The sequence below is a fragment of the Serpula lacrymans genome, assembly GCF_000218685.1.
Source record: "Serpula lacrymans var. lacrymans S7.9 unplaced genomic scaffold SERLAscaffold_11, whole genome shotgun sequence".
Taxonomy (NCBI): Eukaryota; Fungi; Basidiomycota; class Agaricomycetes; order Boletales; family Serpulaceae; genus Serpula; species Serpula lacrymans.
The window spans coordinates 1075463-1101273 of NW_006763300.1; the positions used below are offsets into that span (position 1 = coordinate 1075463).

The 25811-nt window shown below is 45.8% G+C and overlaps 6 protein-coding genes across 6 annotated transcripts; 2 read left to right on the forward strand and 4 right to left on the reverse strand.

Moving 5' to 3' along the window:
- Positions 1 to 6399: 6399 nt before the first annotated feature.
- On the reverse strand, positions 6400 to 7434 carry SERLADRAFT_441009 (uncharacterized protein; the record flags this gene model as incomplete). The annotated part of the gene is made up of 3 exons (XM_007321499.1): positions 6400 to 6524; positions 6597 to 7140; positions 7171 to 7434. 3 exons carry the CDS (start codon positions 7432 to 7434, stop codon positions 6400 to 6402), a joined length of 933 nt encoding a protein of 310 aa, XP_007321561.1.
- A 3488-nt stretch (positions 7435 to 10922) lies between these two features.
- SERLADRAFT_410299 (uncharacterized protein) lies at positions 10923 to 12047 on the forward strand (the record flags this gene model as incomplete). Its single annotated transcript, XM_007321500.1, has 6 exons — positions 10923 to 10994; positions 11274 to 11301; positions 11400 to 11459; positions 11689 to 11781; positions 11831 to 11915; positions 12008 to 12047. The coding sequence occupies 6 exons, from the start codon at positions 10923 to 10925 to the stop codon at positions 12045 to 12047; spliced, it is 378 nt and encodes a 125-aa protein (XP_007321562.1).
- Positions 12048 to 13885: 1838 nt separating this feature from the next.
- Positions 13886 to 14465, reverse strand: SERLADRAFT_397128 (uncharacterized protein; the record flags this gene model as incomplete). The annotated part of the gene is made up of 3 exons (XM_007321501.1): positions 13886 to 14033; positions 14124 to 14184; positions 14244 to 14465. The coding sequence occupies 2 exons, from the start codon at positions 14377 to 14379 to the stop codon at positions 14141 to 14143; spliced, it is 180 nt and encodes a 59-aa protein (XP_007321563.1).
- A 3282-nt stretch (positions 14466 to 17747) lies between these two features.
- On the reverse strand, positions 17748 to 17981 carry SERLADRAFT_397129 (uncharacterized protein; the record flags this gene model as incomplete). Its single annotated transcript, XM_007321502.1, has 2 exons — positions 17748 to 17800; positions 17846 to 17981. The coding sequence occupies 2 exons, from the start codon at positions 17979 to 17981 to the stop codon at positions 17748 to 17750; spliced, it is 189 nt and encodes a 62-aa protein (XP_007321564.1).
- A 363-nt stretch (positions 17982 to 18344) lies between these two features.
- On the forward strand, positions 18345 to 20852 carry SERLADRAFT_451781 (uncharacterized protein; the record flags this gene model as incomplete). Its single annotated transcript, XM_007321503.1, has 11 exons — positions 18345 to 18519; positions 18623 to 18699; positions 18775 to 18825; positions 18889 to 19006; positions 19090 to 19280; positions 19337 to 19458; positions 19528 to 19641; positions 19701 to 19744; positions 19792 to 20117; positions 20180 to 20296; positions 20355 to 20852. The coding sequence occupies 11 exons, from the start codon at positions 18471 to 18473 to the stop codon at positions 20457 to 20459; spliced, it is 1314 nt and encodes a 437-aa protein (XP_007321565.1).
- Positions 20853 to 21542: 690 nt separating this feature from the next.
- SERLADRAFT_451783 (uncharacterized protein) lies at positions 21543 to 25802 on the reverse strand (the record flags this gene model as incomplete). The annotated part of the gene is made up of 7 exons (XM_007321504.1): positions 21543 to 23910; positions 23962 to 24123; positions 24183 to 24434; positions 24491 to 24545; positions 24600 to 24826; positions 24885 to 25650; positions 25708 to 25802. 7 exons carry the CDS (start codon positions 25800 to 25802, stop codon positions 21721 to 21723), a joined length of 3747 nt encoding a protein of 1248 aa, XP_007321566.1.
- Between the last annotated feature and the right edge of the window lie 9 nt (positions 25803 to 25811).

A 25811-nucleotide genomic window follows, 5' to 3' on the forward strand; every position in this document is an offset into this window, starting at 1 on the left:
CTTTCCCCTTTGTAAAACAAAAAATAATTATGGGAGAAATATCGGAAAAAAGTATTTTGGCTTTCAAGCTTTTTTTCCAGATTTTTCTCATGTATATGTTTGTCTATGCACCCAGTGTAATTAGCAGGACATGTCAGGTTTTCCTTGATTGACACCGAAGGCAAATATTTTCTATTCCTGTAAAATCATAGTCATGTGGGTATTGTAACAACCAAGAGTTTGTATACTCTGGCGCACAACTCAGACAAAGCTATAAAGAACTGAGGGAAGTGGTTACCCTTTAGATAGGACCAAGTTTGTTGTGGGTAAACAACAGGAAGACTCGCTGAAAAGTCTCCTTGATCTATTAGGGAATATATACTACAGTTTGTTTGTACATGTGTACTGTACAGTTGATGGAGGCAGTGGCTGATGATATCATGGGGCACAGCCCGTGTGACCAGCTCCACTGCATGAGATACTTGTATCTAAAATAAGAAAAAGGCAGTGCAGTGTGAGAAGTGGAGTTTGAACAATAATAGAAAGTGCCGCATGGCACAGGGTGCGGAAACTACAAAAGAAAGTTGAAGAGGAGAATAAAATTTAAAGGTCCGAAAATTGTGTTATTGTAACACTACCCCCCTTCTAAGGCTCAACTTCCAGGCTCGACCAAATATCAGAGGTAGTAGTCAAATTTTCGGGCATAGGTTGAAAAAAGGAATTAAAAAGGTTCGAATCCATACCTCTAAGCTTCCTAGGAGCCGAGGGATTCTTAGAATAAAATTTGCAAACAATATTGCAGAAATTGTCCAGATGGGCTTCTGATTCCCACATTTTGTCCTCGTCTCCATAGCCCTTCCATAGGACTAGAAACTCTAACTTTCCACACTTTAAGTGTGTATCCACCACCCATTCAACTTCAAATTCTTCTTCACCTTCCTGAGTGACCACCACCGGTCTGGGCCGGTCTACGCACTGTCCTGGCAGTGGCCCTTTCTAAGGTCTTACACGGCTATTGTTGACCATGGGTACTACCCTCATTCGTTTTGGGAGTTCCAGCTCCACTGCATTGGGGTTGACTTCCTTAATCCGGTAAGGACCAATCCACTTTTTGGTCAGTTTTCTAGACTGCCAATCTTTCAATTTTAAGTGGTTGGTATCTAACAAGACCAGGTTGCCAACTTTGTAATCAGGGGCCTTGGAGTGTCTACACTCTGCCCTGCCTTTCATCTACTCTGCAGTTTTAAATAGTGCCTTGCGCGTTTCGTCCAAGACAGATTTCATGTCCTTAGCCATGTTCCCTGCAGCCTCGTTCTTGCTTTTACCAGGCTCTACACCCATTCTGGGGGGGTACAATCTTGTAATCTCAAATGGTGCCTTTCCTGTAGCTGATGACTGTTTAATATTATAAGAGAACTGGGCTATCTTTAGCCACTTGGCCCAATCCGCCTGTTTATCATTAATAAATATACGGAGATATTGCTTCAATTCCTGATTGAGCCTCTCTGTTTGTCTATCGGTCTGCGGATGGAACACCGTTGATAATTTAGGTTTAATGCCCAGCATCTGACAAAGTTCTTTTGTAAATTCACTAGCAAATTGGGGTCCCCTATCAGAGATAACCGTTTCTGGTAACCCATGGGTAGACCATATGAAATCTTTAAATAAGTTTGCCGTACCAGTGGTGGTAATGGTTTTGTTGGTGGGGATGAACACCACTTCTTTGGAGAAGCAATCTACTACCACCATCACTGAATCATACCCATTTGATTCAGGTAGATTTGTTGTGAAATCAACTGATATATCCTGCCAAGGACCAGCTGGTATCGGATTTGGCATAAGTTTACCGGCCGGCGGTTGATGTGAATTCTTTGCCATGGCACATCTCAGACAGGATTTTACATACTCCTGTACGTCTTTGACCATGCCAGGCCACATGTAGTTTCTGGAAATCAGCTCCATTGTTCGTTGCCACCCAAGGTGCCCAGCCACTGGAGTGTTGACGTCTATCTATTACCTTGATCCTTGCAAACTCAGGCACATAGATTTTGTCTTTAAAGCAGAAGAGCCCGTCTTCCCATAAGTAGTTTCCATTGCAGTCAAGGCACCCCTTCTCTTCGGAGGAAATGTCTTTCTTGAAGACCTCCAAAAGATCAGAATCTTGCCTGATTCGAACATTGGCAACCCTGGATTGGTCTATCAGGGTGACACCCTTGTTGTCATCTTCGATGCCATTGGCATGATCCTCTCTTCTGGATAAAGTGTCTGCTTTCCCCATAGAACTTCCAGGCTTATGAATTAATTTGTAATTAAACCTAGACAAGTACACCGCATAGCGGGCCTATCTCCGGTTCAAGTCTCGAGCTGTCATAAAATACTCCAGATTCTTATGATTGGTCCAAATTTCAAATTGGTGCCTAGCACCTTCTAAGTAGTGCTGCCAGTGCTCTAAAGCTCTAATGATGGCCAGCATCTCTTTGTTGTAAATTTGATAGTTGCGCTCTGTAGGCAACAAACTATGCGATAAATAGGCAAAAGGCCTCCAAAGATCATCAGGGCATTTAATTGACAACACAGCCCCAGTAGCAAAATCAGAAGAGTTGGTTTCTAGCCGGAACTCTTTGTTTAATTCTGGAAATGCCAGTATGGGCGCTGTTGTAAATGCCTGTTTAAGCTTATCAAAAGCTTCTTGTTCCTTGGCGCCCCAGTGCCAAATGATATCCTTTTTAGTGAGATCGTTCAACGGTCTCGTTATCTTTGCAAAATTTTCAATAAATCTTCGGTAGAAATTACCTAAGCCAAGGAAGGCCCTAACTCCTTTAATGTGAGTAAGTTCTGGCCAATCCAATATAGCTTGAACTTTCTCAGGGTCCATCCTGATTCCATTCTGGCCTATGATCATACCAAGGAAGTCTACTTCCTTTGCTTTCAAATTACATTTTTCGGGTTTGATGAATAGGTCCCATTCCTGTAAGCGTCAAAGGACTTCTTGCACAATCCTGTCATGCTCAGCCTCATCATCCGACTTCGTAAATATTAATAAATTGGCAATGTAAACGACGACACAGTTCTCTATGTCCGCAAAGATCTCATTCATCATGCTCTGGAAGGTTGCCGGTGAATTGGTCAACCCAAAGAACATAACAAGGGGCTTGAAGGATCCTCGGTGGCACATGAACGCGGCCTTCCAAGCATCTTCTTCTTTGATTCGTACATTATTGTACCCCCATCTGAGATCCATCTTTGTTAAGATTTTGGCACCAGCCAATTTGTCCACTAGCTGACTAATCAAAGGCAGCGGATATGCATTTTTAACCGTTGTCGATGATGAGAACTGTTGTTAGAAAACCACACACAAAAACAAACTAACACACAATCCTCCCAGATTCCACGGAACTTGTTTATGGGCTTTGCCTCCTAGAACAGTGGGTGCTCTGGTTGTTCGTGGGGTGGTATGTATGAGGATCCTTCAAAGTAAAACCCAGAGATGTATGAGTGTGGGTTTTGAGGAGGAGGGATAGTTGAATTGATAGAAGATAGGGGCTTAGTGACAAGTATAGATGAGCACTACCTTGCTAATTGTAGCACAAGGTAGGTTTGAGAATGACGAGGATGACGAGGTGACGAGGTTCCCAGTGATAGCAGGCTCCTAACGCACAAACTGTAGTGCTCAGAAGGACTCGAATCGAAAGGGATAACAATGACTTCAAAAGTGGGAAGTGACGATGACAGCAATTAACAGTGGTAGCAGTGGGAAGTGTTGTGACCACACTGGATCACAAGTAGCAGAGAGTAGTGAACTTGAGATTAGAGAAGAAGTCTGGATTGGAGTTCTTGTTGTTCTTTTACAAAGTAAAATACAGGGGTTTATATAGTGAAAGAAAAGTAGGCTATGCACAGTATAGCTGTGCAAAAAGAATGAGAAAGAACATGAAGGAAGGAATGTACGCTGATGAATCCTGCGTAGGTAGTACAGGATAAGATTGTCAAAAAAAGGAAAAGAAAGGGATAGAACAATGAATGCTGTGAGTAATGTCACAGGTTTGTACAGCCATAAAGTAAAGTCCAATAGCAAAAAGAGAGCAGGAAAATCATGATGTCATGGGAAGATGCAGTAAAAAAAAGGCAAGGCAAAACACTATCAGTATCAACACAGTTCCTTTATTGTCAGTCAGGCATTCTAAAAAATATGTGTCCATAAAAATGATTCAAAAATCAAAAATAATCACACTGTAAATGAATGTTCTGCTGAAAAAAAAAGAAACTGGAGCCACCAGTCCACCACCTAGTCCAAATCCTACAGTTCCATGGCCTTGCCAATGGACTGGTTGTGTTGGACCACCTGATCAAACGAGGGAGGGAGAGGAGTAGTTCCAATTTGGAACAAGTGAGTCCCAGGCAGCGTGTGGTAGGTGTAGCTGTAGTGAAGACGATGGACAAAAGATAAGTGTACCAAAGTGAATGGGACAGCAATGAACATGGGCGACACAAGAGGATGAACCTTCTCCAGCTCAAAAACTACCCACCCACGCTCCAACCAGGCAAGACGAGCGACCAATGTTTTGATAGTATATGATGGCAGATCAACGTCATGAAGATGGACCTGTTGCCCTATTTGGACTGGCCGCCGGGGCTTTGCTGATATCAGCAGTGGCACGTGGTAGTCAACGGATCGGCAATGGAAGCAGATAGGAAGTGGTGACATCAGAAATGGTGGGGGTGCAAATAAGATGAGGAGGAGGAGGGTGGAGGTGACGAAAAAGTGGATTAGAATGGGGATCCAGAAACGACCGTCAGGTGAGAATAAAAAGGAGAGGAAGGGGCTCATGGTGGGGCTAGGCAAAGGAAGGGAAACGACAAAAGCGAGGGCGCAATGCAATGTGTAGCCAGTGGCGACGCAAAAATTTGCTGAAATGCCGAAACACGGAAAGTACTGAATGGAAAAGCAAAGGTGAGCGTGACTGGATTGCCTAATAGAGGTGGTGCTGATCAGCCACAAGTTTGAAACAGGCAATATTAATTACTATTCCACGTGGCACTGTGCCTGTGTGGCGCAAAGGCGAGTCTTTTTGAATATTCGCTTCGTTATTGACACCTGTCCATGCTACCAATCAACTTTGGTGCATGACACCGTGTACTCATTCAAGTAACGATAGTCCATAATCATACATTTCTTACCATTCTTTTTAGGAATGAAGAACACTGGGGAAGTCATAGGGCTTTTTGAAGGTCTGATGTAACCCTTCCTAAGCTATTTGTCTATAAAACTGGAAGCCTCCTCTCTTTCTGGAGCAGAGAGGGGAATCATATGTCCCTTTCTAGGTTTGAACGTGTCCTTCAAATCTATAGCATGGTCCCAAGGCTTAGCCTCTGGGAAGCGCTCTGATTTGTGTTTGAAAAAGACTTTCCAGAAGTCATGGTACTCGGGAGGTACCAGCCTCTTAATCTCTTCTTCAGGTTTTACCTTGTCATCGTCATCATCAATCTTTTCCAAAGATTTGAGCTTGTAAACGTGACTAGCGTTTATCTTTTCAAGACACTCATTCTGACAGACATGACTTGGTTTACCCAAGTTCACACACTCCTGAGGACAATGTGACAATGTGACAACTCCTGTCTGCCAGTCGATCTCAGGATTGTGTTTAAATAGCCAGGTCCAGCCTAATATTAAATTAATCTTCCCTAGTTGGGTAGCTTTGGCGGTGACTCATTCCCTGTGTCCATGGTACTTGACAACAAAAGAACATTTGTGCGTGATACAGCCACCCGCGTTAAGCATACCGTCAATGTTATAGATGGGAATAGATACATCTAATTTTTCAAGGGGAAGTCCAATTTGCTCTGCCCAGACCTGATCTATGAAGATGCTATTAGCGCCTGAATCAAGCAGTGCGCTAGTTGGGTGTACTATGCCCCGGGCAAGGTTTTCCACACCAACATCTAAACAGATCTCCTTTTGGAATAAATATGTGCACATCAGCACACACCTTGGGATTTTGTTGGGAAGTGGCTCCGAGGAAGAAGTATTGAAAGAAACATTTTCTTCTACATTATTTTTACCAGAATCAAGCGCCCTATTGTTTGTCTTGCCGGGGCCACGCTCCAAGGAAGACGCTGGTACAGCGGTGGTATTGTAAGTATTTCTAGTATTAACTCCTTCATTATCCTGACCCACTGAATCAGTGCTCAAAGCAACTATATTGTCAGGTGGGTCCAGGGCAATTCCACAGTCACAACTATGCATACAAGTACATATTTTGGATAACAAATTTAGAAATTTATTGACAAATTGGGGAGCCATCCCCTTCTTTCCATTATTGCTTGTGCAACACCCTGGAGCAGGGGCCACCTTGTTGTGGTTTACTTCATTGTTTTGGGGAGCGAAGGCACCCAAGTGACCTATGCTCTGAATCCCTTTCCCTAAGCCTTCATCTCAGTGGTCTGCTGATTGTAGAAGAAGGCCCGGATTTTGTCGTAAGAACGACCGGCCAAAGAATTGAGCTGATTGTCCGGTTTTTCTGTTTCTAATTGGCACGCCTGGTGCCCTTGGTTGTTTTTTTGGTGAGCAGCCTGCACTCCATTTGTACAATCTCAGGCCATGTGCCCCTCCTGCCCACAGCTGAAGCAGGTGAATCTGCGCTTCTGTCCGCCCTGGAATGCGCCAATATCTATAGGAGCACCCCGTCCTGGCTGCAACCCGAATGGTTGGAACCCACAAGAGTGATTTTGTTTTTGGTTTGATGACCTCCTCTGGGAATAGTCGTTTTTGGTGGTCCCACCACCTTGGTGCATCTTGTAGAGCTCTATGGCCCTACCTATCTTTCGAACCTCCTCCGCTGCTTCGGAGAGATTCTCGCTTCTCATATCCTGCAGGTAAAGCTGTTCTGCAATGTGGGGGTTCATATTGTGTTCTAGCAGCTCCACTGCATGTTCATTACCAAGACCCCCTTGGATGGAGAGGGCTAGGAACCGGGTTACAAAATCATCCGTCCTCATGTTGCCTTGTTTGAAGGAACGGATGTGCTCATGCACCCAGTCATGCTCAGCTTGCGGTTTGAAATATTTTTTGATCTCAACTTTGAGATCATCCCAGGTAGGCCACATTCCTGCGGTGTAGCACTCCTGCATTCTAACTTGGGCATATCGACCCGCAACAGGTCCCTTTAGTCAAGATAGCACCACAGTGGCTACCTCAAAATTGTCGGTAAATGCGTCCCAATTTGCCTTAACCCATATTTTGAGCTTGATCCACCACTCGGTGAATCGCGCTCTGTCTCCCTCAAAGGCGCCAGGGTCAGCAACGACTTCAACTTTCTTATTAAACTTCTTTTCTACCCAGGGGGTTGCTGCAGGGGGGTTCGCCTGCAGCTCGGTGAGTTGTGTAGTCAACGCCAAGATCTGCTGCCGCATGTTGTGCAACAGAGCATTGATGTCAGGTTGGCTTTGCAACGACATGTTGACTTGTTCTCTTTGTTTGTGTAAGGTAAAAAAAACGTAACTGGGGGTCCCTGCTTGCTATCTGCGGATCTACCTCTTCCCAGCTGAGTATCGGGTCTCAATCCCCAACTACCCACACTATAGTATTTGAAATTGTATATTAAAATTATTTGTAATGAAACCCTGGTCCGAATGATTGTCAGGGGATGGCCCGCTTGTTAAACTGTCAGCCCTTCTCCAACTGGCGGAGGCAAGTGCCCGGCCCGGTCAGAGGTATCCGAAGAAGAAGGTTTGTATTCTAGAATCTAATCAACAATAGTTCCACACTATTGTTGAGCTACAGTACTCCCCTTCACGCTGGGGGCCGCGTATCAAGATTATTGTTTTTTCTCCCAAAGCACTACAAGGCCATTGCTAGGAGCGCACCTATCTGCTATGCGGGATATTCCCAAACAACAATACTATCCCCTTAACCCTGGGGTCCGGGTTTGCACAATGTGCGAGAGAGTAAAAAGAGCGAGTCCTAGTGTAACAACCAAGAGTTAATTACTCTGGCGCACAACTAGAACCAACTATAGAGATAAATGATGAGGGAATGGCTACCCCTTAGGTTTCAACAAGTTAGTTGTGAGGATACAACAGGAGGACTCGCTGAGGAGTCCCCTTAATCTATTGGGGTTTATATACTGTTACAGGTTTGTTTGTACATATGTACTATACAGTTGCTAAAGGCAGTGGCTGATGATGTCATAGGGCCTAGCCCGCTTCACTGCGTGAGAGAGTTTGTATCTAAAATAACAAAAAGAGCAGTGCAGCGCAAGAAAGTGGAGTTTAAACAAAATGGAAAGCGCCACATGGCACGGAGTGTGAAAACTACAGTAAAAGGTTAAAGCGGAGAATGAAAGTTAAAGGAAAGGTCCAAAACTTGTGTTATTGTAACAATAACTATTGTACGACTTTTAAAGATTAATCAGCAGGTGAGAGAATGTACTAATAATAAGTATTGTTATGCGTGTTCAGGAACCGTATCCTCATGGTGAGGTACAATCCTGACTAAAGCATTTATTAATATCACCAGGCACTGATGGGGTTTGGAGCTGGTTGGCAAGATCTCTCCCACCAGCCCTTACCCATTGTGCTGGCTGGCTGGGAGTACTACCCAGTCTCTGATCTGCGATATGAAGTGGTAACAATGGTTAAGAAAGCCTGTGAGGGCTATGAGAAGCAAGACAGCAAAAGATACCTCTAGCTCTAGGGCTAGAGGTGTAACAGGAAAAATGTTTGAGAACCAAGACATGGAACAAGAAGATAAGAAAATAATAAATGGTCCTTACAGCCGCAATAAACTGATATGTGTGCTTTATCTGTGGTAGAATCATTAGATGTAGGATATAATGATTCTCAGAGCCCCGATAAGAGTACTTACCCTTCCCCATTTCTCGCTGCAGGTCTTCCAGGATTTAGGTGCGCCCACAAAGGGGCTTTTGGACAATAGCAACTCGACCTCAACCCAGAATGACTTTGCAAAACTCATACCATCAGCCACTTTACTCCAGTTCTCTACTATATAGTCAATCATGATATGCTGTTGACTCTCAGACCAAACCACCCGGTCCTTGGAAGTTTGTCCAGTTGTAGTAGAATCTGTGGAACAACAGTTGATTGGCTGTTAGCTGGGACCGGTTGATTGTGGATCATCCTGAGTGAATAGCAATGGCACTTCTGTTTGCAAGGAGGTCCCTCAGCTGCCAAAGAGGCGGATACCTTCCTCTTCATGGTGAGCAACTGGTGTAGGTTGAGGTATGAGTCTGAGTGCAAATGGGTGGCATGACAGCATAGCGGCACAGATGGCTGTGCTCCCGGAAAAGTGCTCGCAAGTTCCCAAACGGACTCTATGATAGAAACTGGTCTGATAGAATGTGGGAACCGCTCAACAGTGCTGCCAAGGGTGCGGCTGGGTTCAAGACTAGTTATCCTGACGAGAATGAAGTATCAGTTCTACTACATTTATACCATTGCATTATGGAGATTCTCCATGCTGCTCATATTATCAAATATGCCAGCAATTAGATATCAAATGATCATCTAGATTTTGTAGACCAATATTCATAAATCACCCAAAGATGTCTAATCTTCTCCCACTACCTGAGTTCTGCTCAATGACATGGATCATATTGTAGATATCATCTGTGCAGCAATCACTTGTTTGCACTGATGTATCAAACAGGCTGTGGTACTGGTGTTTTGTGGTGCCGTCCAGTATATAGTTCCCCTTTCTTGTGCTGGGACTGAGCTTTGACTCGGAAATCTAGTACTTGTTTCATCTTCTAGTTGTATGCTTGTCAAGATGCCAGTAACCCCGGGCTCAATTCCTCCTGCAGAGATGAAGGAGCTAGAGCTATATCTAGTGAATTTTGTCACGGTTCGCTTTAGTGTTGGTGAGAACCCACTTTATTCTCATTCTTTGCCTTGCATTCTGATATTCAATTTGCAACCTCCAGTCGCTGCTACAGTGTTCTATACCTATGATTTTTGTGAGTGATATTGCCGTTATTTTCAGGGAATAAGGTCTCAGGCTGACTTTGCCAGTGCTGATGTTTGGCGACGAGGCGAGCATTTCAAATTTCTGGAACATTACGTTGCTGAGTTAACAAACTGTATAGGTAAAATTTATACTATTGTTGGACAATAGGTGCAATTGGTCTGGGGAGAAGTTGAATAACTCACCAGCCGTTGAGCTTGAGACTGTCGGAACTTGACCAGTAGATATAATTTTTAGTTTTCTAGCTGCCTATGTAGAAAAATAAGCAGGAACTTGAAGCATTGGAGCAGCGGAACAAAACCAAAAAGACGACACATGTTTTGGATTGGTTCTGCAATTTCTGGTCACACTGGGTCACAGCGGCACTCACAGACCAAATCAGACGGAGTTTACCAGTCAAATTCCACCAGGCCATACCAAGTCCTGAGACTGGTGGCATGTGCGGTACGCACTGAAGTGGAGCTAGCGGTCTTTGATTGATTATCTTGGTGCGTGATTGCCTGTTTCGGTCGCCTAGTCACGACCTCATCATTGTTTTTGTTTCTCCAGACGCTTTGAGGCCCCAATCAGCTCAGTAAGTATCTGGCATTGTAGGGGCTTACCTATTGACATTTTCTAGAAAGATATTGCAATATTCCCAGAATGCAATCTGGTCAAGTCTGGCCATCTTTCCCTAAACATTCACACTTCTGGGGTTCAAGAGCGTAGTGTCAGGCTATTGTTATTGCTACAGATAAGCTATTCACTAAATTCTTTCACAGTTATGTTCTCTATACTCTATTCTACATCTGAAAATTCTCTAGCTACCTGTACAGTGATTGTTGAGCCTCTGGAGGCCCAAGTGCATGTCTCTTACCAGTTGCATCCGGTGTCCAATGATAGTATGGGTACGTGAACGTAATTTGAAGAAGCGGGTACCAGCTATAAAAGCACTTTTTTTCATTGTAAGCCTCACTGCTTTGGTATGGCTGGTGATTTTCTGAACATCATCAGTGCCGCTATGCTACGTTTGGCTCTATCGTCACTTTCGCCTCATGTGAGTTTTGACAAAACCGGATAAACCCGGTCTCTGCCGAAGCAGCCATTGTTCTCCATGGAGTCACCATTGTTCTCCTAGGAGCACAATTGTACTCCTAGGAGTCATTATACTGTAGCAAGTAGCACCTCCGACTATAAGTAGTAGGGGGTTTAGTATAGGAATACCTCAGTTGTTTCTATAGCCTCTCGGGCAGCGGCTGAGTTTCACTTAGTTTTATTAAGTTTTTGTCAGACACATCCATTTAGCTCAAAGTAACTCCAAACTCAGTGAATCTAGTGCCTGCCAGTGAACTTTCAACACCTATGTGAGTTTTTGGCTTGAGCCATTTTGTATCAGCCTATTTTCTAATAGTTTCAAGACAGATGTAAGCATGAGCTGTTTTATTAATGTGTTTGTGTGCAGCAAGTAATAATGTGTCACTATGGCTCGCAGGCTTCACACTGGAAATGTTCACTATAATTGGTATGTACTCATTTGAAAACTGCACGCTGTAAGCTTACGGCTGAATTTTCAGGTGTCATATTGATGTTTCCCGTCAAAGGTTTCTGTTTACGAATCCTATGCCGCTACAGTAAACTGAATATATTTGACATAGCCATTCTTCAATTACGATTATTTGCTTTATATAACTATAGTAGGAAGCCTTCACTATACATAATTTTTTCCGTGTTTGACTTAGAAATCCAAACAGATAAATGGGTAACAGTCCCTGTCATCACATTGTTCGTTATGTTGGTGTCTTCTGAGTTGGGGATGGCCAGCTTTCTCGTATACTATGACAATTGTATGTTTTGGTCTCTTGCAAAACTAAAATATTGACCTGTTGAATGTAGTACACCTTTCGGACATTGTGGCGGCTTTATACGAGACTTTAGGGGTTTGTACAGGTGGTACACCTAAGTGGTTCAGTATTTTTTTGTGAGTGCCTTAGTTAGAACCCTGCGAATATGAACTTACGGCCATGCTCAGAATTCCATTCATGGTCTTCGACTGCATCTTGTCCTCTCTAGCAATGTTCAAATCATTTCAACATTATCGCCAGGTTCTTGATAAGACCTGGTCTGGCGCGAGTGTGCTCAGAATCCTTACGAGGGATTCATTTGTATTCTTCTTGATGTACGTGCTCATAAACTGCGAGAAATCAAAATCTGATTTTAATCACTCCCAAAGCAATTTCGTCATGTTTCTTATTGCTACTTCAACATACTCAACAGGTGATATTTACTTGTTCCAAGCGATAGGCGGCTGGCAATTGGTGATCCCGTCCGTTCTTGCTGGGCGACTGGTCATCAATATTCGCCGGTTTTATCTCGAGCCAAACCCCAATGTCCCCGGCTTCGATAGCACTAGCAGCAGCATTGAACTTGCAGAACCCCGGATGTTGGAATAAATATGTCGAGTCTTGAGTCAAGCTGGTACGAAGTGCCTATAAAGGAAGGCGAGTAAGTTTGGGTGGCCCGTGCTGTTAGAAAACGCGAGTCGACAAAGACAAGCGTCGTACGAAGGGAAAGTATGGCGCAGGACACCATACTAGGAAAGTGTAGTGGTAGGATGGCCCGTGCGTTTTGATGGGGCAATTTACCCCCTTAGTTATACTTCCGTTCGAGTTTAAAAACCTTCATAGCAACGATTGCCCACCTCAGAGCTTCGCCCACGAAGTCTGAGGTGAGGATCTTATACCTTCCTTATTTTTTGTGATATACTTACTCTGTACCTAGCATTTGGTTTATATTAGGTACGCGAATACATTCTCAGAGCTTCGCCCACGAAGTCTGAGCATTTGGTTTATATTAGATCTCTTTGAGGTTATGAGCCCTGCGAGTGAGACAACGTACCTTGAAAAAGACACCCTTGGGGTGCCAAAGCTCGAGCCGGATGGCTCGAACTGGTCGATGTACAAAACTCGCCTCGAATGGGCCCTTGCTGACCGAGACTGCGTCGAGCACCTCCATGGCACAGCAAAAAGGCCGATACCACTATCCCAGACCACTAGCCAGACTGCTGGCCAGGCCACAGCGACGACATCTCCTCCTGCAACAGTCAGCAAGGCTGATCAAGAAGCACTTGATGCCTGGCTAAAAAAGGAGTACCGCGCGCGAAATATATTAGGTCGCACCATACCTGATTCGACGCTGCGAAGGATCCTAAACAAACCCACCGTCGCCGACATGTGGGTCATGATCTGCCAAGAAAACGAGAACAAAACGGAGCTAGTTCAGTCCGAGCTAAGAGAAAGGTTGTCGAACCTACGCTGCACCGAGAAAGGAGACTTGCGCGCACATTTGGACAAGATTCGCGCGCTATGGGAACAGCTCAGCGCAGCAGGAGTCCAACTAGCAGACAAAGAACTCACCTCCAGCATCATCATGTCTTTGCCGCACTCATACGCCACCTACGTGTCGCACCTGTCAGCGTCTGCCCATATGTCAAAGCAGACCTTGGACCCAGAGACACTGATCTCGTACCTTCTCCAAGAATACGACCAACAGACCATATTCAGAAAACGCCCGACAGCGAAATCAGAGGACATCGCTATGTCAGCCACCGGAGGACAAGGATCGTCCAAACGTGGAAGTCGAGGCGGAAGAGGTCGCTACAAGAAAGGAAAATCATCTGGCGGCAGAGACGACAAGGATACCAGCGAGCTTGAATGCTGGAACTGCGGTGGAAAGGGACACAGGTCACACCAGTGTCCCAGTGAGAAGCGTGAGCGCTCCACAAAGAATGAGTCAAAAGGGGACTCACCAGGAGACAAGAAAGAAGAGGGGCAAACGGGCGATGCAAAGGGAAAGAAGCCTGAAAAGGCAAACCTTGCTGTCCACGTCCAATGCGACAGCGCGAGCCTATCAGATTTTGAAGAAGAAGGCGCGTGGAGCGCCCTCACTCACCAACTCGCCATGAACGCGAGGCCCAAGAGTCCCATTGAAATCTATGACTCCGGCGCTACGAGCCACTTCACCCCCCATCAACACCTCCTACTCAATTACCGCACGATTGCACCTTACCCTATAAGCGTGGCAAACCAAGACTCCTTCTCTGCTGTAGGAACAGGGGATATGATGATTAGTGTCCCCAACGGCGCCCATAAAGACACGCAAGTGCGCCTGAGAGACGTGTTATACGCACCAAATTTGGCCTACACCCTAGTTTCCATAGGCTGTATGGATAAGGCAGGCTACAAGGCCGTCTTTGCGAAAAGCGAATGCGTTATCTATGACCCGAGAGGAAAAATAAGAGGACGCATACCTAAAGTAGGTGGTGTGTACCAGTCGCGAGGCACAAATCTTCGCCACGAAAGCGCCAATGCAGCTGTTGAGCGCATATCTGCCACTGAACTCCACAAGCGCCTTGGCCATATAGCCATTGATGCAGCAAAGCGCATGGTGTCGAAGGGCTTGATCCATGGGGTAGAACTCCTGGAGGATAGGGAAACAGACACTTTCTGTGAAACTTGTGTCCGCGCCAAGGGCAAGCGCGAGGCAATCCCTAAAGTGAAACTGGGTGAGCGTGCACAGGAATATGGCCAGGAGATCCACACCGACCTATGGGGACCTGCACCAGTCAAAACGCTGGGTGGAAAACGGTACTATGTTGCCTTTACGGACGATAAGACACGCGAAACACATGTTTATCTACTGCGCGATAAATCCGACACTTTCCGTCAATTCCAAATGTATGAGGCCTGGGTCCGCAACCACATGAATGCAGCAATCAAAGTCTTACATAGCGACAGGGGTGGCGAATATATGAGCAATGCGTTTAGTGACTATCTGAGAGATAGAGGAATTATGAGGAAACTCACAGTGCATGACACCCCCGAACAGAACGGTGTTGCAGAGCGCGTGAACCGTACCCTACTCGAGAAAGTACGCGCCCTCTTACTTAGCAGTGGCCTGCCGAAATTCCTGTGGGGGGAAGCCATCAAACATGCATGTTGGTTGAAGAACCGCACCTCCACCAAGGCACTAGACAACATGACGCCGTTTGAAGCGGCACATGGTGTCAAGCCGGATCTTGCTGGCCTACACGAATGGGGCTGCAATGTACTCGTGCACGACGCAACTGGCTCAAAGCTTGAGAGCCGAGCTAGGAGGGGTCACTGGGTCGGTTTTGATACCGAAAGTCTCGGACACCGCATCTATTGGCCAGAGAATCATTCAGTCACTGTTGAGCGCTCAGTGCATTTCGACGTCGGGAATGTACCTGTAAATGCTGACAACGAACCTCCCTTTGGGCTTGAGGGGGAGCATGATGTCCTGGACCAAGCGCCAAAGGAGAGTGACATTGTAGAAATTAGTGATCACATACCTCATCCCGATTCACCCAATCCCCAAGCAATCCCTGACCCACTATACCCTCAGGATCAAGATCAAGCTGATCCTGATCCCATCCTACCAGCTCCGGTTCTTCCACCTCCACCTATAGTTGCTCCGCGTCGAAGTACCCGCATTCGCCAGCCAACCCAATATGTTCGCGACCTCCTACAAGGAAAAGGATCAGTATCTGGAAATAACGGACCCACCTTACCCAAAGGCATCCAACTGAATGTCGACGATCCGGATGGGAGAGATGAGGAAGAGAGAGATAATGAAGCACTAAGGGATCTCGCCCAAAATGTAGCCATGGTGGCACGCATGGCAGATCTTGAAGGCGTTGAACCCAGAACTATTGAAGAAGCCCGAAAGCGCCCAGACTGGCCAAAATGGGAAGAAGCGATCAATGAGGAATTGAACAGGCTTCGAGTAGCAGGAACATGGACTTACATTGAGAAACCCAAAGATGCGAACATCGTAGGGAGTAAATGGGTGTTCAAGCTAAAGAAAACAGCGTCAGGATGCATCGATAAGTACAAGGCAAGGCTTGTAGCACAAGGCTACAGCCAAGTGGAAGGAATAGACTATTTCGACACATTTGCCCCCGTTGCAAAGATGGCATCGCTACGAATCATCTTAGCGATGGCTGCTCGAAATGATTGGGAAACTCACCAGATGGATGTAAAAAGTGCATACCTAAACGGCGAACTAGAAGAAAACGAGGTCATCTACATGCGACAACCGCCTGGTTACAACGCACCTGGAAAAGAGACCCAAGTCCTACGCCTAAACAAGACACTCTATGGCCTGAAGCAGGCCGGCCGCAGGTGGTATCAGACTCTATGCGACGGACTCCAGAAAATTGGTTTAATTCGCTGTGAAACAGACCATGCAGTTTTCCATAGGCGCAATGAAGGAGAGCTCACCATTATTGCAGTTCATGTAGACGACATGACTCTCGTCACACCATCAATGACTGAGATGAACCGTTTGAAATTTGACCTAGGAAAACTCTTCGAAGTTAGTGACCTGGGGGAGCTACATTGGATGTTAGGAATAGAAGTGAAAAGAGACAGAAGCACACGCACCTTATACATGTCACAACGCAGCTACCTCGACACTATTGTCAAACGCTTCAACCTAGAAGATGCAAAAACGTTAGCGATCCCAATGGTTGCTAGCACGTACCTGAGTAAAGATCAGAGCCCCAAGACGCCTGAAGACTACGCAGAAATGCGAAACATCCCATATCGAGAGGCCGTGGGATCACTGATGTATGCGGCGATTGGCACACGCCCCGATATCGCGCATGTTGTTGCAATTCTTTCTCGTTTTGTCGAGAACCCAGGTCCGGCCCATTGGGAGGCAGCAAAAAGGGTGATCCGGTACCTAAAAGGGAGCAGAGAGCTATGGTTAGCATACGGTCCGGAAGAACAGCCACTTACCGGATACACCGATGCAGATGGGAGTATGAACGAGACCAGGCGAGCCATATCAGGCTATGCCATGATGCTTGATGGTGGCGCCGTCTCGTGGTACTCGAAGCAACAAGAAATTGTCGCGTTATCAACGACAGAGGCCGAGTATGTGGCTGCGACACATGCCACTAAGGAACTACTGTGGGCGAGGATGTTCATCAGCAAACTCTTCAATCAAGACTTACCACCAACCATCCTCCTGTGTGATAACCAATCAGCCATAGCACTTTCGAAGGACAGTCAATACCACGCGCGAACCAAACATATCGATGTTCGGTACCATTTCATTCGGCACGCCATTGAAGAAGGGAAGATCGAGATTACTTATTGCCCAACTGAAGAGATGACAGCCGACGTGCTCACCAAGTCCTTGCCCTCTGCAAAGGTGAAACATTTTGCGGCTGCGTTAGGCCTACGTACCGCTTGAGGGGGAGTGTTAGAAAACGCGAGTCGACAAAGACAAGCGTCGTACGAAGGGAAAGTATGGCGCAGGACACCATACTAGGAAAGTGTAGTGGTAGGATGGCCCGTGCGTTTTGATGGGGCAATTTACCCCCTTAGTTATACTTCCGTTCGAGTTTAAAAACCTTCGTAGCAACGATTGCCCACCTCAGAGCTTCGCCCACGAAGTCTGAGGTGAGGATCTTATACCTTCCTTATTTTTTGTGATATACTTACTCTGTACCTAGCATTTGGTTTATATTAGGTACGCGAATACATTCTCAGAGCTTCGCCCACGAAGTCTGAGCATTTGGTTTATATTAGATCTCTTTGACGTGCACCACTATATACCATCAAAATTTTGATTCCATTATTTTACTTACCTATAAAGAGGACCTGGTTGCCACATATCACCTCAGACTCTGCAACAAGATCTGAGGTGAGACCCTCTACGTTTTTTCTCCTTCTTGAATAGCTAGCTGATTATTAGTATAGCTTTCTATTTTATCTATAGGTACTTACTTAAATGTACTCTCAGAGTCTGCAACAAGGTCTGAGCTTTCTATCTTATCTATAGATCAATCCAAACGTCTTGACCGGAGACGAACACCACGACGGGGTGGAGACCATTCATGATGGATTCCTTTATCATCGTTGATAACTGATAATAATGCCTGTGACTTTTCACATTTTCGATAAGCATAAAATCCAAGTGATTGTACTGTCCTGCCACCCAGCCATGGAACCGACATTCTCGAAGTCTGATATTTTGTAGACCCAACGCACTTTAGAGCCGTTGTTCCATATCATTAATATAATCTAAAACTTACAATTTGCTGCGGTGAGAAGTGGTCCTGAGATAAACGTGGATTCTAGATTACGAAATTCAACGCGTAGACTGCCTCGTGTTGGCTAAAAAGCTAATACCCTCGAGGACTCCGGTATTGTGTTTTGACTGTCGAAAATATAAATCGAGCGCAAACAGCCTAGGTTCAATTCTGCGAGCGAAATTGTGTCCCCTGAATACAATCGAAATTTCAGAAAAATGGAGGACCTGCAAGGACAAACAGCGATATACAACGCGTCTTAATCGCGACCAAGTTGTTAGCCACTGCATGCTCACAAACATCGAAATCTTAACGGCACACATAGGTTACACTAGCTTTGCAATCTGCATTTCATAGTAGGGAAAGCACAACAACAAGGCAGCCATAACGTGATAGTCAGATATCTATTAGGAAATGACAGACTGGACCGCAAACTCGAATGAGGCGCTGAATCTATCTCTCGGTGATTGTTTTTCTGTTCTCGTTGATTTGCCCAATTGACTAGAATCTTTATTATCGCTGCAACTTGTTTTGGAATATATTTCTATTTTCCTGGGGTTTCAAAGTACGAGCGGAGGCAGATAAACTTCTGCTAGGAGGAGAAGAGTCTTACGAAGATTTTCATCCCACGTTCACATATCCCGTACGTTTATTCCTTTATTCCAGTATTATACCTATTATGCGGAGCATGCCCGTCTGACCTCGTTTGTACATTTAGATATACGGCGAAGATGAGAAGCTCTACGGTTACAAAGACCTTATGATAGATGTTCGTTGCTGTTTGTTTTACTACTGAGAGCTAACTAACGATCCCGGAATTCGAATTATGCAGATGAGATTTGCATCTGGATCTCTAGTCCACTACCTATCAGTCAAATACTCAGAAAAACTGGGCTCGTCTTCAACTGTAGATGATGTGGAAGGGATACTAAAAGAATTCATACCAGAAGGTGCGCGTTATTTTCGACGAGAATGACCATCAATTAGGTCGCTCAGCTGCGTATTCTTAATGATATTATTTATGTCAACGTAGATTATTACACTGATGAACAAACGTTTCTCACTCGAGTGGAAGAAGATGCTGCATCTTTTGCGCCAATGGGAAAGTTGATACATTCGTATACAAGACCGTCTCCGTCTTCGAAGTCCAAAGGCAAAAGCGTGATACGCAATGAACAGCTCAACCCTGACAGCAGGGATGTGGTTACGTACGAAGTTTATCATGTAGGTGTTGAATTCTTTCCTTTAAACAAGGGTTCCTGATCTGAGGATTGAATCAGTCAACGTGGAGTACCCCCGGTTTCAGAGAATATCATCGTCGCATGCAGCTTTTCATCCTATTGTACATTGAAGCTGGGTCTTACATTAATGAGGAGGAAGAGCCTTGGGAGTTTGTAGTCTTGTAAGTTTCGTATTGCTTCATCTCACCGACTTTTGGAAACTTAGTTTTTTATTCGCTCTGCGCGTTAAGGTACGAGAAGCGAAAGCGGACAGGGCCCACTGGAGGTGTATCATATCATTTCATTGGGTATTCCTCGCTGTACAACTTTTATTGTTTCCCTGAGAAGGTTCGCATGAGATTGAGGTGTGATTTGGAACTATATTATGGCGTGATCACTATCTTATACGCTATCACTCCTCTAGCCAATTTGTCATTCTCCCTCCCTATCAACGGCAGGGCCATGGATGTGAGTAGATATTTACTTTCCATTGAAATATTACTTAATGTTTGTAGCGGAGCTCTATACATCCATATACAATTATGTTGTTGCCAGTCCAAATATCGCGGAGCTCACTGTTGAAGATCCAGCTGAAGCATTTGAGGACCTTCGGGATCGAAATGATCTCAAGTTGCTCCTAGGTCACGCTCGTTTCATGGAGGAAGGTTTTGGGCCTGGCATAGTTTCCCATGGAGGAGGTCGAGTGGAAAAGAAAAAGACAAAGGCGCGGGCCACGCCAATGGGCGCCCCATCGGGGCCTGTAAAGAGGAAGGGCAAGATGGGCCCTCCGGCAGACAAACCATGGGTAGAGGGATGGAGGAAGGATCTCAAGATTGCCGGGGTAAGTTCGAGAATCCTTGAGTCCATCCACGAATGATAAACTCACTGAAATGAAAACTATAGCGTCAATTTTATCGTCTTGTAGAAATGTTGATCCTGTTGCATCTTGACCCAGCAGATATCCGTGCTGCTCGAGCATATAGGCTTCAGGTCAAGGAGAGGTTGTATCGTTTTAATTTCGTACGTTGTCACTGTTGTGCATAAAGTTTTTTGATATAACTTTGTGTCCCTTTTCCAGGAAATCTTAGCACAGCTAGAAAAACAAGAACGGCAGGAAAAACTGGAAGAGACATTCCAAGGTGTCAGGGAGGATTATTTAAGGATAGTATCTATGGTTCGCTAAGTGCTTTGTATGCAATCGAATGTTTTCTTTTCCCTCGATTTCGGCCAAATAAGAAGCACTTCATCCTGCTAACAGATATTAACTCCAGAATTTCAGTTTTACACCAAAAACATGCAGGTTGCGCTGAATCCGCTCAGGACTCATCGTCAGCTAGGATGCAGCCCCTCCGTCGCCCGCCTCTGCACCACCTTCACCCTGGGGATCCTCGTCGTGAGCGCTTTGAGTTGTTCCATCTCCCGCACGGTCTCGTCTCTTCTTCTCCATGATTATGAACGACAAGACAACAAGGTCGATATCGAGGTTGTTAGGTTCAATCCGAAGGCAAGATTTTCTCTGACCTATGAACAAACCCTCACCTGGGAGACCTTGCATATAACGTGCAACTTCTTCTCCTGTGTCGATTTCCGTGAGCTATGATCATGCGAAATAATTAACTTGATGTTTCGCATTGGTAATGATGCCATAAACGCACGACTAGGCTATCTTTGATAGGTTTCCACCTATATTCGCGTCCATCGTTCCCCGCAAAATATCGCGACCTATAGTGTGTTAGTAGGCAGAGAGTTTCTTTCTTCGTCTTATGAAATAATAATATATTTACGAGCTAAATCTTCCCCTCCTATACAGGAAATCTTTCACCTTCACGCTCAACTCCAGGCCCAACAGCAAGTTACTCCGCACGACAGTGGGAGACCGCACGTAATTCCAAGCAATGTCAGCTACTATGCTGTCTTCGTCCGAATCGCCGGGACGCCGGATGCGCGAGACGTCTGGTCGACGGAACGCGTGCCCGCGATAGGTGCGTACGCGATAATGCGCGACGCCATTTTTGGAAACCAGCACCGTACGCTCGGGATTATTGGGGACCAGAAAAAGCTCCATGGGGTTTGAGGTGTATAGGATCGCGGGAGAAGCAAAGTGGGAATATATGTGCTGATTGGGTCACGAACTTGAGTGCTTATATTGATCAATCCTAACAGAACCAGACAGAACACGGTCTGGCCATTCGAGTGTGGACTACTAGTTTCTTGTGCATGTTACTTCCCCCAAGCAATGGACTCTAGGCTGTCTAAAGAACCGTCGAGAATGACATATGTTTCAGTTAAATTTGGGAGATACATATACTTCCACCTTGGAATGCAACCCGAGGCCTAGAGTCTGAGATTGGAAGTTCTAATATTACTGGCTTTCTAAACAGGTTACCAAATTTACTCGTAATATACATTGAACCATAAGTGCCATAGACAACCAAAAGTTATAGTCATGATGAAGATAAATAAAATAATCCAACCGTATTGCCGAACCCGGCAATCCCTTGAGACTGGCATGCAATCAAAGGTGATACTCTAGTAAATGGTATCCGAGGGTGTTCATCTTTTGCATTAGAGCTCGAGGACGATCGACGTGAGTGAACTTGCGCCTGATCGAGCGGGTGCGTAGATGTGAAGTTGTCGCTCAGGGTGGACAATCCAGAACTCTGCATTCGTGTGAGGATTGGATCGAATATCCATAATTCCCATCGATCCAAGGCCGCAGAACTTAGACCGCATAGCGGGTTGGAAGTAGTTGTCGCCTTCACTTGCAGTTCGGTTCGAGACTTACGCCGCACGCCTAATATCTTGCCATTCGCAACGTCCCAGCCACCCCTCTCGCATCTCGCATCGCCACACCTGACGACGACAACACTCTTCCATGGTGTGAGAGGTATGGTCGATATATTTAGAGGCCCGACAGGATGATCAGCATCGTTTTCATCACTCAATACCGGAAGTGTTAGACTGTCTGAGGGGCGCCGATGTGTATCCTTTTCTGAAGCCCTCCGGGAATGAATACCGTGTGCTGATACAGGGAAGGCTGAAAAATCAGGATTAGAGGAATTGCTAGCGACAGACAATCTTCGAGTTCCTGAAGAGCCCCCAGAAAGAGAAGCCATGCTACTGCTCCGCGACCGTCGTCCTATTGTCAAATCTCTAGAGGAGATTTGACGAGGGATATTGCCTGCACATGAGCATCTTCTGGCATTCGGCGTGACATGTACAGTGTAAAAAAGGACGATATGACCGATAGATAGGGTAACGAGGAAGGTATCCAGTGGTAGCTCTCCACAGAATCGACATGTTTCCGATGATATAGATGATATCCGAATTTGGCTAATGTTGCCATGTACTTCCTCCAGTATAGATATACACTCCCCCGTCCGTCCATTCCAAAGTGAGACTACTCCGGCCTCCGTGGTTACGCCAACAACGGTGCGATACTCTCCATCCAGCTTGACGCGACAGGCATGGGCTTTCGTCACTAAATCAGACGAATTACCTGCCTGGACAAAACATGTGGATGGTGGGGATGGTTCTCCTTCGGCTAATTCTGACAGTTCTAAGGAGCCATCTGCCATAGAGAAAGCTACGAGGAGACTATCATCGCTCTGTACACGTGAGACCATGCTTTTAGTGATGAGATCCAAGCGTGTAGGAGATACGAATTCAGGGGAAGACGCAGAGCCTACTTTCCACTTTACGACGAGGCCATTTTCGTAAACGGCAACCAAGAACGCTGTTTCTGTGGCTCGTGTTGGAGAACTCGACTTTGAATACGGCTCCGACCTTGGCAGGGGTGTCGGTGAGGCCAATGGAAGGAACTGAAGCTCTACTACAGCAATGGACGTGCTTTCCAGCGTAAGATGTGGAAAGGGTTTAATAGATTTATCGTCGATAGACCATACGGCAATAGTGCCAGCACCTGTACCCACAGCACAAAACCTGCCAGCATCATCGACTGCGACTGCAGTAAGTGCGGATGCGGCTGACGATGTACTGGCTCCACGGAGCAGAACGTCAGTGGCATCGATGGATATATGCGAATAATTATCTGTGCGCCATATGACAAACTCATTTTGTAGGTCTACAGCAGCGACAATGCGCCTATCCATGCTTGCAGCGAGGAGTTCGACATCGGTAGAAAAAGCTCTAGGTAACGTCGTGAATGAAACTTGGCTTTCAAGGGTTAGATCCATATTTACAGACGGCATATCTCCTTCCGGGCGATTACGCTGAGCCTCAAGGAGTTCAGCATCCTTCAGTAGATAAAGAAGTAAACCATATAGCGCAGTTGTCGTGAGCGCCATGGGCAAGACGACGATCTTGAGCAACCAGAGTAATGGCCTAAAGCTACGCGCTGCGGGTCTAGAGCGCGCCTTTGACTCGACTCCTCTGTCTGTCTGAGATTCGGGTTGGAACGTGACTATAGTAGGCACCTCTATTCGGAGATGTACCAGAGTATCTTCACCAGGGTTCAAAATCTTCCAGATATGCCATGCAGGAGAATTCATATCAGCCCCACTTTGATTAGTCTGTAAACGAGGTGAAGGACCACGGAGTGATGGATTTGTGTCAGCTTCACTATGAGCGGAGGGACGGGTCATCAAATACAGTGTTGCCGTTATTGCAAGGAGCTAATATATCACTAATAAGCGGGCATTAATTGTTAGTGCTAAGAAACGTACCAAAACAAAGCTGAGGTTTTTAGTAGCGCGACCTTTGAGCAGGTTCTTGCATTTCCGGGTGAATTGCTGCCATTTCGTACCTGCTGGGGCCGAAGGTGATTCTCGAAGAGAATTCGGCATCGCGGGAGCCAAACTTGGATTTTGTCGTAAAAGTTCGTCAAGCTGAACAAAACGCGTGATTAATGGTCTTTTACTCAGCCACCGCGAAATGGAAGCATTACCTCGAGACGCTGAATATCGATCGATAACACAGCCAGAAAGAATGTATGGGCAAGAAACCAGTGTGCAACAAGCACAACGATTGCAAAAGCACAGAACTGCCGAATCGCCCCGGCTGAGAGTACAGCCATGACACCTAAGAGAGAGTTATAAGTGACGACCTTCAGTGTATTTGAAGTGCCTGCACGGCTTAGCCCTTCGGCTATTCGCTCTTTGACGGGTAGTGTCACGGAGGTCTTTGTTACAGCATCAACCTGTTAATATCCAAGTGAGTGAGCTCCAGGAATGGAGTATCTAGGCACTGGCTTACGAGACTGAACATGTTTTCTGCTCCCACAAATACGATAACGATGGGTAACAGCCCCCTAAAGAGGAAAATCAACGATGGATTGAACATAACAGGTTTAACGCTCACATACCATGGAACCATGGTAACCTTGAACCCGACCAGAGCGCAAACGCTGAGACTAGTAATGGTACTGACGGCAATTTCAACTAGTGCGGTGAAAGTGAGACCGACCCGGGAGTGGACACCATCCATCCGCCTCATGGACCATGAGACATAAACAAAGAAACTTATGTATGCCAGATACAGAAAAGTGGAGATGGCAGAAAATGCAGAAGTTCTAGATGAGCTGTTATCATACTGAACGACAAATTGACTAGTCAGTATTGGCTAGCCAGACAAATATAAATAGACATACTTCAAGGGCAATGAGTGTCGGCTCGACGGCCTCAGCAAACATGACACTTTCGGTTGTGGCATTCCCGACAATTTCTAGCCATGCATCGTGGCCAGAATTTGCTAGGCAGTCTGAATCCGGAAAGAAGAAAGTCAAAGCAAGGAACATTGCGAAATCAAACTTTGTCGAGTCGCGATCGTACGTCTCACGCCCAGCCAGAACCATGTGAGGTGTTATGCGTAACCCATCGATCATAACCTCATTGGAAGGGGATTCCAGAGTAAGGGAGATATTCTTATCAGCGCGTAGGATTGCTTCGTCGTGATGCCAGAATGCCAAGGGACTGAGGACGAAGCAGTCGCCTTTCGGTCCTTTGAGGCAGGATAGTCCGTGTGATGATAGGCCTTCCAGAATGCGTCTTTCCAGTTGTAGAGTTGATAGTAATGTCTGGTGATTAAGAGCTCCGGTATCCTCCTCCGAATCCATATTGCTGCGCACAAGGATCCTTTCTACTCGCAAGGTTCGATCTTTACCACACCGCGCTCGGGATACCCCATCTTCGCGAAGTCGAAGCGTCTGATGTCCTTGCCAGAAGTTAAGCAGGTCACGCTGAGCATAGACGCCTGATTGCACGTTGGCGGACAAGAAAGAGTCAAGAACAGTTGAGGTTGATACCACAAGTGAGTATGAGGGGGACGAAGAATATATTGCAAGAGCGGGATAGAGCAGAGAGGTAATGACCAGGGATGAAATAAGGATGAGACGAATTTGGTGAGTTGCGCAGTGACTGTGGTTACATCAGACTGGTGAGGTACACGGCAAACACACCTGGAAGTGTACGTACATTCCAAAACTACGAAGAAAGAGTTCTGCGATGGTGCGAATGCGTTGTAGGATGTATGGTCCATAGGATAAAAAGCCTTGGTTGCGTTGGGACATTGCTGAGCA